General features: G+C 41.0%; 1 protein-coding gene across 1 annotated transcript; it reads right to left on the bottom strand.

Annotated features, from left to right (window-relative positions):
• Positions 1 to 1,617: 1,617 nt before the first annotated feature.
• lmcd1 (LIM and cysteine-rich domains 1) lies at positions 1,618 to 11,805 on the bottom strand. Its single transcript, XM_008321061.3, has 7 exons — positions 11,020 to 11,805; positions 6,928 to 7,013; positions 6,467 to 6,722; positions 4,882 to 5,031; positions 4,064 to 4,315; positions 3,584 to 3,802; positions 1,618 to 3,245 (listed from the first exon to the last, which is right to left on the bottom strand). The coding sequence occupies exons 1-7, from the start codon at positions 11,044 to 11,046 to the stop codon at positions 3,135 to 3,137; spliced, it is 1,101 nt and encodes a 366-aa protein (XP_008319283.1). The 5' UTR covers positions 11,047 to 11,805; the 3' UTR covers positions 1,618 to 3,134.
• Positions 11,806 to 11,970: the final 165 nt, after the last annotated feature.

Raw genomic sequence — 11,970 nt, 5'->3', positions numbered from 1 at the left:
GTTGACTCACTCACACACTTTAAATGTACTGTGTTATTACCATTTCTGCCACTGTAAATCATTGTGAATTGCTCTGTGTATGGATGCATTACAAATAAACCTGCCTTCTGGCAAGTTTTCAGAATGTTCATTTATCTGTCTTCTACTGCTTGAAACACAGAGAAAAAGGGAGATGAGTGTAAGAATTATTCACTTGTCCAAGTCTTGAAGGGGACAATGACGGTTATTATCTGAGTCCATACGGAAAGCCTTGGCTGGGAACAGGAACCGCTGATGTTCTTCTAACATGGCAAAATGCTTATCTATTTGGATGAGGTCATCTGTTGTAAATTTCTGTCATTTCTGTGTCATGATAATGTTTAAGTGCATAACAAAACATGCCCATTCCTAAACATGAATGGTATTTTAGTAAACCAAGTAATATGTGTCTACACTCAGAGGAAGGACTAAAATAGTTCCTCTCTTTACCTTCTCTGTTGACTAAGAGCCTTATTTAACCACAATCAGTAAATATTATAACATTGTCTCTGTTTGGAACTAAAAATATCCTTTTCTGGCTTTTCCTTCATGCTCCACCAGCTGTCAGGCATGAGTCAGCGCCGTGATGCAACCGCTCAGGAACGGCGGCCAAAAAAACCACAGGGACGTCTTTCATTTCTGCTCGGAGTATGTCAGCATGTGGGGTTATCGGTGCAATGCTTGGAAACAACGTCATTAGTCTCACTGTCTGAAATCAACTGTAATAGTTTTGGTGGAGTGTGATGCCTTAAATCACGTGTCAAAGTCAAGGCCCACAGGCTGAATGTGGCCCACCAAGTTTTTTTTTTTTGTGGCCCGCAAGAGTTTAAAAAGCACTTGAACTGCCTTATAATATATGCTGCTTCAGAGAGTATATTGACTGTATTATACGTATTAATGCAACAATGCACTTTGACTCAGATGCATATCCTCACATGTATCATTCTGAACAGAGACGTCTGTGTCTATTGTCTTATTTTGGTAATTTACTAGAAAAGTTTGACTTGAATGTGAGTATCTTCATAGATGAATGAAAAGTTTTCTTTACTAAACATTTGTACAACTTGAACAAATAATACTCAGGTGCAGACACATTTACTTATATGTTATGGAGTAGTTACATCTTTACAGTCTTCTAGTTATAACCAGCCCTTTGAGGGCAACCATATTGCTGAAGTGGTCCCCTGGTGAGTTTGACACCCCTGCCTTAAATTAAAGATCAGCTTCAGGACAACAGACCTGACGTGACCCCAGTCACGGTTGTTTTTTTTACGACAAATCTAAGTGCAAACTGACAGTGACAACTGATTGATGACCTAACTGTAAAATATGTGTTGGCCAATGGAAAGTAAGGTGGGGACACAGAAAGTAGAGTTGGAAGATGAGACATAGTGAGGTTATCAAAAGACCCCTCAAGCCAAAACTGATGGGCCTGTAGGGGGAGCACAAGTCCCTGTATACTGTTAGTAGTCAGTCTCCCAGTCCTTAATCGAAATATCTGCCCACACCAGTCTTTTGGTCTGTGTTCAAGGTTGTTTTAAAACCTGTTAGGAATGTGTTGTGTTGTGTGGCTGAATGTGCAGAGAAAAACTCTCTCTCTAAAGTTCATGAAAACTTTATTATGTTTCAAACCTTCACAGGCAACACTGCTACACAGAATTATTTAGCTCTCTCATAATAAGCAGCTATTCATTACTAACAAAGACAGGGAACAAACAGAAACCGATAGTAGCTGACAATAGGCTAGTTAATCTTTTTAAAATATATTTCTCTGTGGAACAAATGCAAAGCTGTTTGTGTATTGCCTGGAGATGATTAGGAGACGTTTATTGGCAAACATGTTTTCAACTGCACAATAACTTCACTGTGAACTATTTAGGGTTTTTTCAACTTACTGTGACAGAAACATGGCAATAATTTATCGTAAGGCATCGAAAACAGTCAGCAGCTTTTGGTAGACGCATCATCAGCAGATGTTTATGTTTGAGAGGCAAACGCATACAAATTTGAACTTTATCTGAAACAGCTAACAAAAACAAAAAAACAACAAAAGTAGTAGTGTGTAAATGAGAAGTAAATAAATTAATCTTCTAGCCATTATTGATGGTGTGGACATGAATTCCAGGGGTGACGTGTGACACAAGGACAACAGCAGTGTGAGTGAAATGAAATGTTTTGTGAGGACATTTGGTTTCGAGACAGTGGCGCTACATTAAACACACGGGGCAGAGCCGGAGCAAAGATGACCATGATGAGAGTCTTTTATGGCGTTAACGAGGATGGACCGGATACGTAACAGCTGAGGTTTAACCTTCGGACACAAGGTAGGGAAGACAAAGAGAGATGCCAGGAAGGAGGAGCAGAGAGCTCCTCAGAGAAGATTCTGGACGGTCAGTGTGACAGTTCAACATAGGGTGAGATAGAGGCAGATAAAATGTGGCTTCCTCTGCAGGGATGAACCAAATATCTTGGCAGTTCCAAATTCAGTTAAAAAGGTCATTATCAAAGGTCCACTTCTACGTAGTGACCCAGTCTACTGTCCAGTTTCTTTTCTAATGTAAACACAAATCTGCACATACTGTCTACACCAGGGGTGTCCACACTTTTTTGGCTTGGGAGCTACTTTTCAAATTGACCTTTTGGGCACCCCTGGTCTACACAATTTACGTGGACAATAAGACGTAGCACAACACAGTAGCACAACTAAAACAAAAAATTTCAACGTTTCATCACAGATACGTTAAAACAATAACCCAATAATATAGTCTATAAAATATCGGCTAGTTCCAAAAATAAAATTTTGACATTTTTTTAGTGTCTGCTTAAACCAAAGGAGAGTCACTTTTAAAAAATAGGCTGCATATTAAGAAACAATTCATAATCAGTTTCTTGATCATTATTTCATTTGTCTTGTTCTGTGTTTGGTGTTTTTATCTGAAGCCTACCGAGACGTTACACGTCCTCAAATACAGTTGACATCAGTTCAGAATATTGATATTTGTCTCTGTTGTCTAATATTCTATTTTTTTAGTATAGATTCACTGTTTGTGAAGCACCTTGAAGTCGAGTTAAGGAGCACTCCAGGCTTCTCTACACTGCATCCTTCTGTTAGTGTCTCAGTGGTGACAGGGGGTTTCCAGGTTTTGTCCACACTTCCAGCAGCAGTAGTGATGACGATGCCATGTGCGTCCATCTTTCCCGCCCTGAAAAGACTGGCTGAAGATCAACTGGAAAAACAAAGAGAGAGATGGGGGTGAGGGGTGTGTGTGTGTGTGTGTGGGGGCGGGGGGGGGAGTTATTGAATATCAACAACAACAGGAGGAAGCTGTTTTGATGTAACTAAACATCAAGATTTACTAGTGTAAACTTAATATTTGTGTCAAAGAAAGACATTTGAGGGTAAAGGTAAGGTCTGCTGTCCATTGATGAAATGAAATGTTTTATTTTGGTAGATATTTATTTAAGGTCTTCATATCTTCAATAGTTGGATCATATTCAGTATATATTTTAGCATCTCTACTCTCATGAGCGTGTGTAATGTTGGTTTTTTACTGACTCGACTCACCTCGTCACAACCAGAACACCGAGGCCAAACTGTTTGACAGTAGTGACGCCCACAGAAGAGTTTCCGATTGGACCAGAAGTAGACCAGGTCCACTAATCCCTGGTCACACTCTGAACATTTGAAGCAGCCGGGATGCCACAGAGCATCCTGGTAACCTGCTCGCTCGGCATATACCGCTGGACTCTCCTTGGAAATGTCACTGTGGCAACCAGTACACAGCTATGGGAGAAGGAGAAGAAATGTTAATAATAGGATCGGTGATTTTGGAGCTGAGAAATATGAGTCTTTAATAGGATGGATTGGTTTGAAAAAACTGTAGTGAGGTTAGTAGGGAGGAATTTTGGACATTACAGAGTATAATAGGAATGTTATAACCTAATGCATTTTTTAAGTTGTTGTTTGAAAGTCTAACAGCCCAAAAATAAATCAACAATTCACTCTGCCGATTCCTTCTATATCACTGACAACTGTCACACATACGTATTCGTTCTTGATGCTGTCGTCTGTGCCGTTAGTGGATCCAGCAGCAGATGAAGCGCAGCTAACAGTCGAGCTGAGGTCCTGCTTCTCCAGAGCATCTTTCTTGTCAGTGTTGCTACGATCTTTAGCTTCCTTCGCCATCCTCTGAATGGCCGCTTCCCTCAGTGCTCCTCCCTCACCTGGTAAGGCCACCTCCCCGACACCCAGCGCTTCCTGTTTGTACTTCTTCACAAAGAGCAGCATTGTTGAAATCTGAAAGAAAAAAAAAAGTTAAAGAGGTGTTTTATCAGACTTTGATGTCATCTGAAACTTAATGCAGATCATACGTGGGCAAACTACAGCCCGTGGACCAAATACAGCCCGCTGGGCTTACTAATCTGGCCCTACAAAACACTGGTACAACGTCTAGTAAAGACTGACGTCAATCCCTTTGTTTAATGCATAATAACTAATCGACTGTAATACCTATTAATGCCACTAGATGGCAGACAATAAATCTGCCAAATCGTCTGTGAAAGGTTTAGGTTTATTCTTTTTATTTGTGTTTAAATTACTTTGCCGTGCAGTCGACATCCTGCCAGCCAGATTCTGAACCTCATTTTGGCCCGTGAGCCAAAAGGTTTGCCCACCCCTGTTGTAGATGAAAAATCCGTTGTTTATTTATATGTGTAATTACAATGGACAAATGGTTCCCAACCACTGGTTCGTGGACTTTACTTTCCAAAGTCGCTAGACACCAAAAAGCTCTGTCAATTTCTTAGATACAATCTTTGGTAAAATTCAGTGTTTGGTAAAATGATGCCAGCGCAGTACTGTACCTCCTGGTCAGTGGCGAGGCTCTGGCACTTCATGGGGTCATGGTCATAAACGGGGAGCTGGCTCAGGAGCTTCCTACGCCGCTCCACAGCTCCATGGGTCCCTGAGACAGGGCGGTGACTCTCTAGGAGGAGTTCCATGTACTGCATGGCCTGTAGTGGGAGTAGAATAATTGAAATAGCATCCATCTAACCACAGCTTGAACCCAGTGAGACCCAGTGACACCACAGGCGTGTCAGAAACAGCTGTTCTGACAGCAGGAGATGAAACTGTACAGCCCTGACTGAGGAACCCCACCGAGATACATCAGCCCTAGAAACTCTGAGAGCTCAAACTGTGGGAATAAACGGGTTCATATCCTTGCTTAGTTTTGTTTTAGAAATCGTTGTTGTCTCACTACCACTTCTTTGTGTGAAATCTTTTTGTGTCACGTCAGTTTTAGTTGTTGTCATTGACATATCTGTGTGCCGTTACTCGCTTGCACAAGATGCAGATCCTGACTAACATGCTGTGAAAAACAAAAAAATTAAAAGTAAAAAACTGAAACATATTAAGATTATTCTCAGAGACACATCTGGATAACAGCCTCAGCGCTGGGACAGGACAACCACATAAATGTCCCCCACTACTGCAGTACGGGTTATCACAGTCATCATCATAATTACAGGCTGTGAAACCTGAAACATGGGTTTGGCTTTTTTTAATAGAAACCAGACAGTGGAGAGGCAGGAGGGGTTTAAAATTGTTTAGGAAGAGCAGGCTGTTGCCATCAGCGTGTAAGAGGCCCACGATAAAGGTTGGTCAAGGTTTGGTCCACGGAGTTTTGAAACTCTCCATCTCGTATGTAATCTCTGCAGCTCTGTGGGAGATGAAGAGAAACCTACGTACGGTGTGATTAAAACACAGAGGTATTTAATCTGTCTGACATGGGCTGGAGTATAAACCTCTAAGAAGAGGACACATCGCTGACGTGAACAACCAAGGGCGTGTGTGTTCTACATGTTCTACTGTGGGTTCTACTGCATTTTTATATTGGATTCATATAACTCAGGTTAACTCAAGCTAATTCTTCATTACATTCTTACTTAATAACTATCAGTGATCCCCCATCATTTATGACTGTTTAAAATACAGTCTCACAAAATTGCGATTTTATTTCTTTTTTCATTTGGATGTCCAGTGCCCCCTGGTGTCAGTGACCCTGTTGTAAATATTAGGCTGCTATTGACATTTTCCTGCATTTATACTCTCTTTCTACTAGTATCATAGTTCACATATGCTGAGATACCTTTCATTTCCATCAGGAGTTTGTTTGTAATTCCAGATCAAGTCATTCTGATTCTGATTATTGGCTTTATAGAAACATATAATATGCATATATAGTAATAGATATTTCAAATAGAATAGAGAATACAATAGGAAAATCTCAGATACACTACAAAACATGTGAGACATTGGGCTATAAAAACCACTGGCTGTTTGTTAACCACTTCACTGATTCATCATTTCTGTTGTTATTAAGGTTAGATTGGTCCAAATGACGCCTATCAAAACAAATATGCACCACAACAATTATCTGCCGCTCACCAGTTTCTGGTTGAGTCCGGCGGGTGCCCAGTCGTAGGTTGTGGTGCTGAATGTGGGGTCTTTGCGCGACACCACGGGATTGGTCACAATCATGCGGTTGCGTTTGTACATGCGAAGGCCACCACCTCCTTTGACCTTTGCAGTTAGGTGGGAGCAGGGCGACTCAGAGAGCAGGCGTCCCATGTGCTGGTCATCTTCAAGGTCACCACCAGGAATGTGGTCCACTGTGCTGCAGCCACAGGCCGTACAGGCTTTCCTGTGGAGGTGCGGAGGTTTCATGAAAATTTAAAATGTAAGATTTTAATCTGAGCCGACTGAACACTCTTCACTACTTGTTTTTGTTAAATAAAGGAATGAAAAAGAACGCTGAATAAAAGAACGCTGGGACAGCATCTAGCCTCAGAGCTTCTTTGGTTTTATTTCTTTATGCAATTATAATCATTTTAAAAAACTGCTTTTACCTCCAAGAATGCGGCTGAAATCCAGAGCAGCCCTCTTTACATATGAGACAGACCGCTTCTCCTCCTGCGCTCTGTTTCACGGACATCTGGGAGGAGGCAGAATAAAAGAGAAGTCAGCAGAAACACAAAGATGGACATCAGATACAGCTGTTTTTAACCAAATACAGACTGCAAGAGGTCAAAGGTCGCTCAGTGTTTGAATTCACAATTTTGTTTGAAGCAAGGATGACAGGGTGTCAGAGTTCTTTCAACTTTTGTAAATAATATATCTCAAAAACCTCAAAAACTATTTCTTTTTGTGTTCACGCAAAGAAAAAAGTTCAAAATAAATGTATTAAAAACTATTTTTATTATTTTGTTATTATTATTGAGTCATTGTTTTGGTGATAGAGGAAAAAAATGCAAAAAGAAAGAAAGTTACAGAGTGGGTCACATATGATGATAGATGGGAGGAAGTTCTGGTCGAGACAGAGAATTCTTTGTGAGAACGGGAGGAAGAACAGGGTGTGTATGTGTATATGCACACACACATACTGTCTCACATGTGCACACACACACAGGGTGGATGAACTCACTGATGATCTCACAGTGATGTCCAGTAATCATTGATGACAAATCTTGTTTTTTGTTTTCTTTTAAATTTCCATCACCTCATTTGTCCTCCCTGTCTGTCACACTGTCCATTTCTCTCTTGCTGTCTTTTAAAATAACAAGGTGGTAAAACTCTATAATACAGTAGTATAATAATAGCAATAATAGTCATCGTAGAGTCCAAACACAAACAACTGTGTGTGTGTGTGTGTGTGTCTCATCCTTGTGTCAGTGGTTAGGGATTATATCTATGTGAAGTCCTCACAACTCATGAGAGCCAGACTGTGTGTGTGTGTGTGTGTGTGTGTGTGTGTGTACCTGGCAGGAAACCTGACCACACTAAAACAGCTGGTGTCTTTCTGTCTGACAGACAAATGGACTGTCCATCTGTCCAACTGTCAACAAGGTATCAACAGTCCTGTCTCTGCTCAGAAAGATCTTTATATGCAATGAAAATATTTGATATTTATAGAAGATGAGCACCACACGAGCTGGTGGCAGGTAAGGAGCTGCCAACACTGTTCCAACGCATCTCCAATTCAAATACTTGGTGTTTTTTTAAGGGATCTTATTGGCTCTGCATTGTTAAACATTTATAAACCACAGCTGTGGCTCGAGGGTGGGAACAGACAGAAATTCAAACCCCAACCTAAAAAGACTGGGACCAGCAAAACCGTGACTATTCTGGTTGTATTTATATCAGAGACACCAGGAATGTCATTTAGTCCGCACTCTCAGCCAATGCACTTGAATCTCATATTATTAGGCCAAAAAAATAAAGAAATGCCTTCACAATAACAAACATATGTGTTAAACGTGAACTTCTTCGGAAATTGTTCCATTCAGCACACTCAGGTTCAGACAAAGGTGAGTTCACCATTGATTTACTTCCTGATGACACACTAATGAGGACACAGGTCTGGACTGCAGGCAGGACAGTCAACACACACACACCCTAGGTGTACAAGGCTACACACTGTGGCTGCTGGGACAAAGGTCCACTCCCAACAATGAATTCATATTCAGTGTCAGGTCCCAGTGTAGTCTGGGTAAAAGTGTCCATCTGCCTGAAATGGTTCAGAAGTCATTGTACCAGAGCAGGTCATTAGCGGTTGACAACAGAGGAGTGGGATTAGGTGTTGAAAAGGTCACAGTGATGACAGTTGGACTGCAAACAGCTGAGGACTTCATAATGTCCCTGTGGATACACTGTTGGACACATGTTCAGTCCACACTTTGTGTTGACGGCTGCCTCTGACTGCTGCCAGGTGGGAATTCAGTGACTGTGTGTGTTGTTAATGAGAAGAATCCTGCCTCTGTTTACTGTGTACAGAAAAAAAACAACAACGTTGTTTATATATATTTTTTTAAATGTGAAAGTTTGTGTTCTAAGTTAAAGTTCTTTTTTGGTTTTGTTTTCCTGGCATCATTAAAGGTAAGGACTAATCCAAATAAATCCAAATGTTTTTGACCCAGGGAGCTGTAAACTGAAGCTACTGTTTTTCCATTGATTCACTAAATGTGAATGAACTACTGTGTGTGACTCAGTAACTGACTGGTGGGAGGAGCCTCTGAGTCACTGTGGCACCAGACATTACTCAAAAGTTAAACCAAATACAAAATAAGGTGATGCCAAAGGTGTAACATCTGTTTCCAAATTAGGTCATGATGATGTCACTACACATTTGATCCGGTTCTTTGAGCATCAACACATTCAGTTTCTCATTACCAATTTAAGCAGATTTGAGTCACATACTGTTGAATCCTGTCATTAATTACATGGAGTTAGTCTAATAAAAAAATAAATTGAACACTAATAATTCATCTTTTGTCTGTTCACAGACATATTAAAATAGAATTTACAAGCACTGCGACTTTTTTATTGTTATAATTGAATTCTTTGACAAATACATTGACTCCCATAGAGTTGAATAAGTTTCACTGGAAAGGTTCATTCTGACAGAGATTAACATGCGGCCGTTCTATATTTAGAGGTCAGATTAGATGAGTATGTTAAATCACACTTGGCCGGGTGACTCCAAACATGTCGGCTATGCAAAACTGCAGGAAACACTGTGAGATAAGAGACTGGAGGTCAAAGAGCAGTGAGTTCAACCTGCTCCAACAGATCCAGTCCAAGTCTGTGCCCAGACCTTCACAGTCTGCATCCCTGATATTTCCTGTTCTTCTAAACCCAAGTGTCACAGACGACTGGTGTTTCTCATGTACTTTCTCATAGATCCTAATAAAAAAAAACTTCTGCAACCGCCCTTCAGTTAAATGGAAAATAATGAGCCGAGGACCAAACTCCCAAACTCAAAACCACTGAACGCTTCTGTTACTCAAGAGCCTTTTTCTAATAACGAAACCAAGCTGCCAGAGTGGGGCCAGACTTTTCTGTTGGACCAGGTTTGTCTGCAGCATCACACAGATCTTTACTCAAGAACCTCGAGAGGAAATTGTGATTTTTAATTTTTACTCATTTTCACCGGACAGCGTTTATGGTGTAAACAGCAGTGAGTGATGCCTGTTGCTCTGTGAGTTTGCGTGTGTGTGTGCCAATGTTTATTTTCATCCAGGTGATGACAGATTTTCCATCAGCAGAGAAAGGAGCAGGACGAGGGGATCAAACCCTGGACAGGTGACATTGATGCCCCACATTATCTGCTTCAGTCTGCTGTGACCTTTGCACAAAAGACCAGAGGCTGAATTAGTGAGAAATTTGTGGGAGACAAATGACCGTCAGAGGAGGCAGTGTTTTGGCAAGTCCAGGATTAGTTTCATGGACTGAATTAGAAAGTGGATTAGGATCAGCCCAGGAGAGTTATCTAGACCTAACCCCAAAAAATGTAATTGACAGTAAAATATCAAATAGAGGGCCTTTGCATTTGACAGTGAGTCATGTTGAGAAGAGGGTCAAGGTTTGGAGCCAAGTCCTCTCCTGCCCATCAATTTTATCGTAGCAACAAGTTAAAGGTCAATTCTATACATTTTCAGATTTGATTTAGCTACAAGATTAGATTTACATCAAACAATAACCAGGTAGCTATAAACACAGGTAATCACCTGTGTTTAGGTAATCACCTGTGTTTAGGTAATCACCTGTGTTTATAGCCCCCCCCCCCCCCACTTTAAGAGAGTTAAAGGAGAGAACATAGACAAGAAAAAACAGAAACGTCATGGATGGAAGTAATGACAAATGTTGTTACTTAATCTGTTGTTTATCTATAATCACCAGTCATATTTCATTCATTTATTCGTCCGGTCATTCATTCATCAGAAACTGGCTGAGTGATCCTCATATCATCATACCTTTTTAAAGCAGAAATCAAACAGTTTTTTCCTTAAAATAAAATAATCCAAAATAAATATCACTGAGTTCTGAATATCATCTTAAAAAGCATCTGAACATATAATAACAGGAAGTTAACTTCACTTCATAGATGACTCCACCTGAAGACGTCCAGGTGAAATACATCAGTGTGAAGGTGTGTCTCCTACCTTTGCCATAGCTGCACTCATGTCCATGGTGTCCAGCGTCTGTCAGCGATCGGACTCCTCAGCTCCTCACTCCTCTCTGCCTCTGCTCCTCCAGAACAATGGGACTTTAAATTCCTCTCCTGTTGACCAAACTTCCTCTCTCCCCGCCCACGGTCGCTCCTGCTGCCCCTCAGCTCCACCAGCCCTCCACAACTGTCTAGACTTTCATCTTCATTCCTGCCCGGCAACATCAACGCTCACTGCAAATCCCTGTTCACACTCTGCACTTTAACAATTATTCTTTTTTCCCCTCTTTTTTCCCCTTTTATACTGCTGTAAACTTCCAACTAAAAAAATATACTTCCCGTCTCCACCCTCTAAATTACTCTCAGCAGGTTTCTTCACCTCCTGAATTTGCTCCAACATGCCGCTGAAGGGAATGTGATTTTTATTCTAGCCTTCCAGTCAAACAGGAGTTTCTTTGTTCACGTGGTACTGACTTCTCTCCACTTTGGTGAATTCTACAGGTACCTGTGATGTAACAACTCTAGACCTGGTTTTAACAGACAGGGAAAACAATAATCAGGTCAGAGTTGATGTTGAAACAGCAGCTGAACAGTCAGAACTGCTGCTCTTGGATCACTGCTGACTTGAGGCTACCTGGTCAAGTAGGACCAGGACTGAACGTGACTCTGACTGTGGTTAAAACCTGAGACTGAGGCAGAAAAAAAACCTGTGGGATTCCCTACTTTCACACTACCAGCCAATCAGAAAACACTTTGAAAAAAAGCTCAGCCAATAAAAATATCAGTGAGATCTCCTCCTCTTCCTCCCTCTACTCGTCCTCCTCCTTTTCCGTTCATTCTTTGGTTTTTCGGTTGCTGAGAAGAATGAAGACCACAGAGCCAAGAAGGACAGAGAGACATCACTTATGCAAAGAAACAACAACAACAACAACAAAAAATAAAAAAC

Source organism: Cynoglossus semilaevis, chromosome 11, assembly GCF_000523025.1.
Source record: "Cynoglossus semilaevis isolate Cse_v1.0 chromosome 11, Cse_v1.0, whole genome shotgun sequence".
NCBI classification, from domain to species: Eukaryota; Metazoa; Chordata; class Actinopteri; order Pleuronectiformes; family Cynoglossidae; genus Cynoglossus; species Cynoglossus semilaevis.
Note: the sequence above shows the minus strand (reverse complement) of the source record. Positions and strands in the feature narration are given on the sequence as shown.

Bases quoted from the DNA above. Each gene is read 5' to 3' on its own strand.
- lmcd1 (XM_008321061.3), bottom strand. From the start codon at position 11,046: ATGGACATGAGTGCAGCTATGGCAAAG. The intron at 7,014-11,019 runs GTAGGAGACACA...GCCTCCTCCCAG, and splicing joins TGAGTGCAGCTATGGCAAAG to ATGTCCGTGAAACAGAGCGC. The intron at 3,803-4,063 runs GTATGTGTGACA...CTTCTCCCATAG, and splicing joins ACAGCATCAAGAACGAATAC to CTGTGTACTGGTTGCCACAG.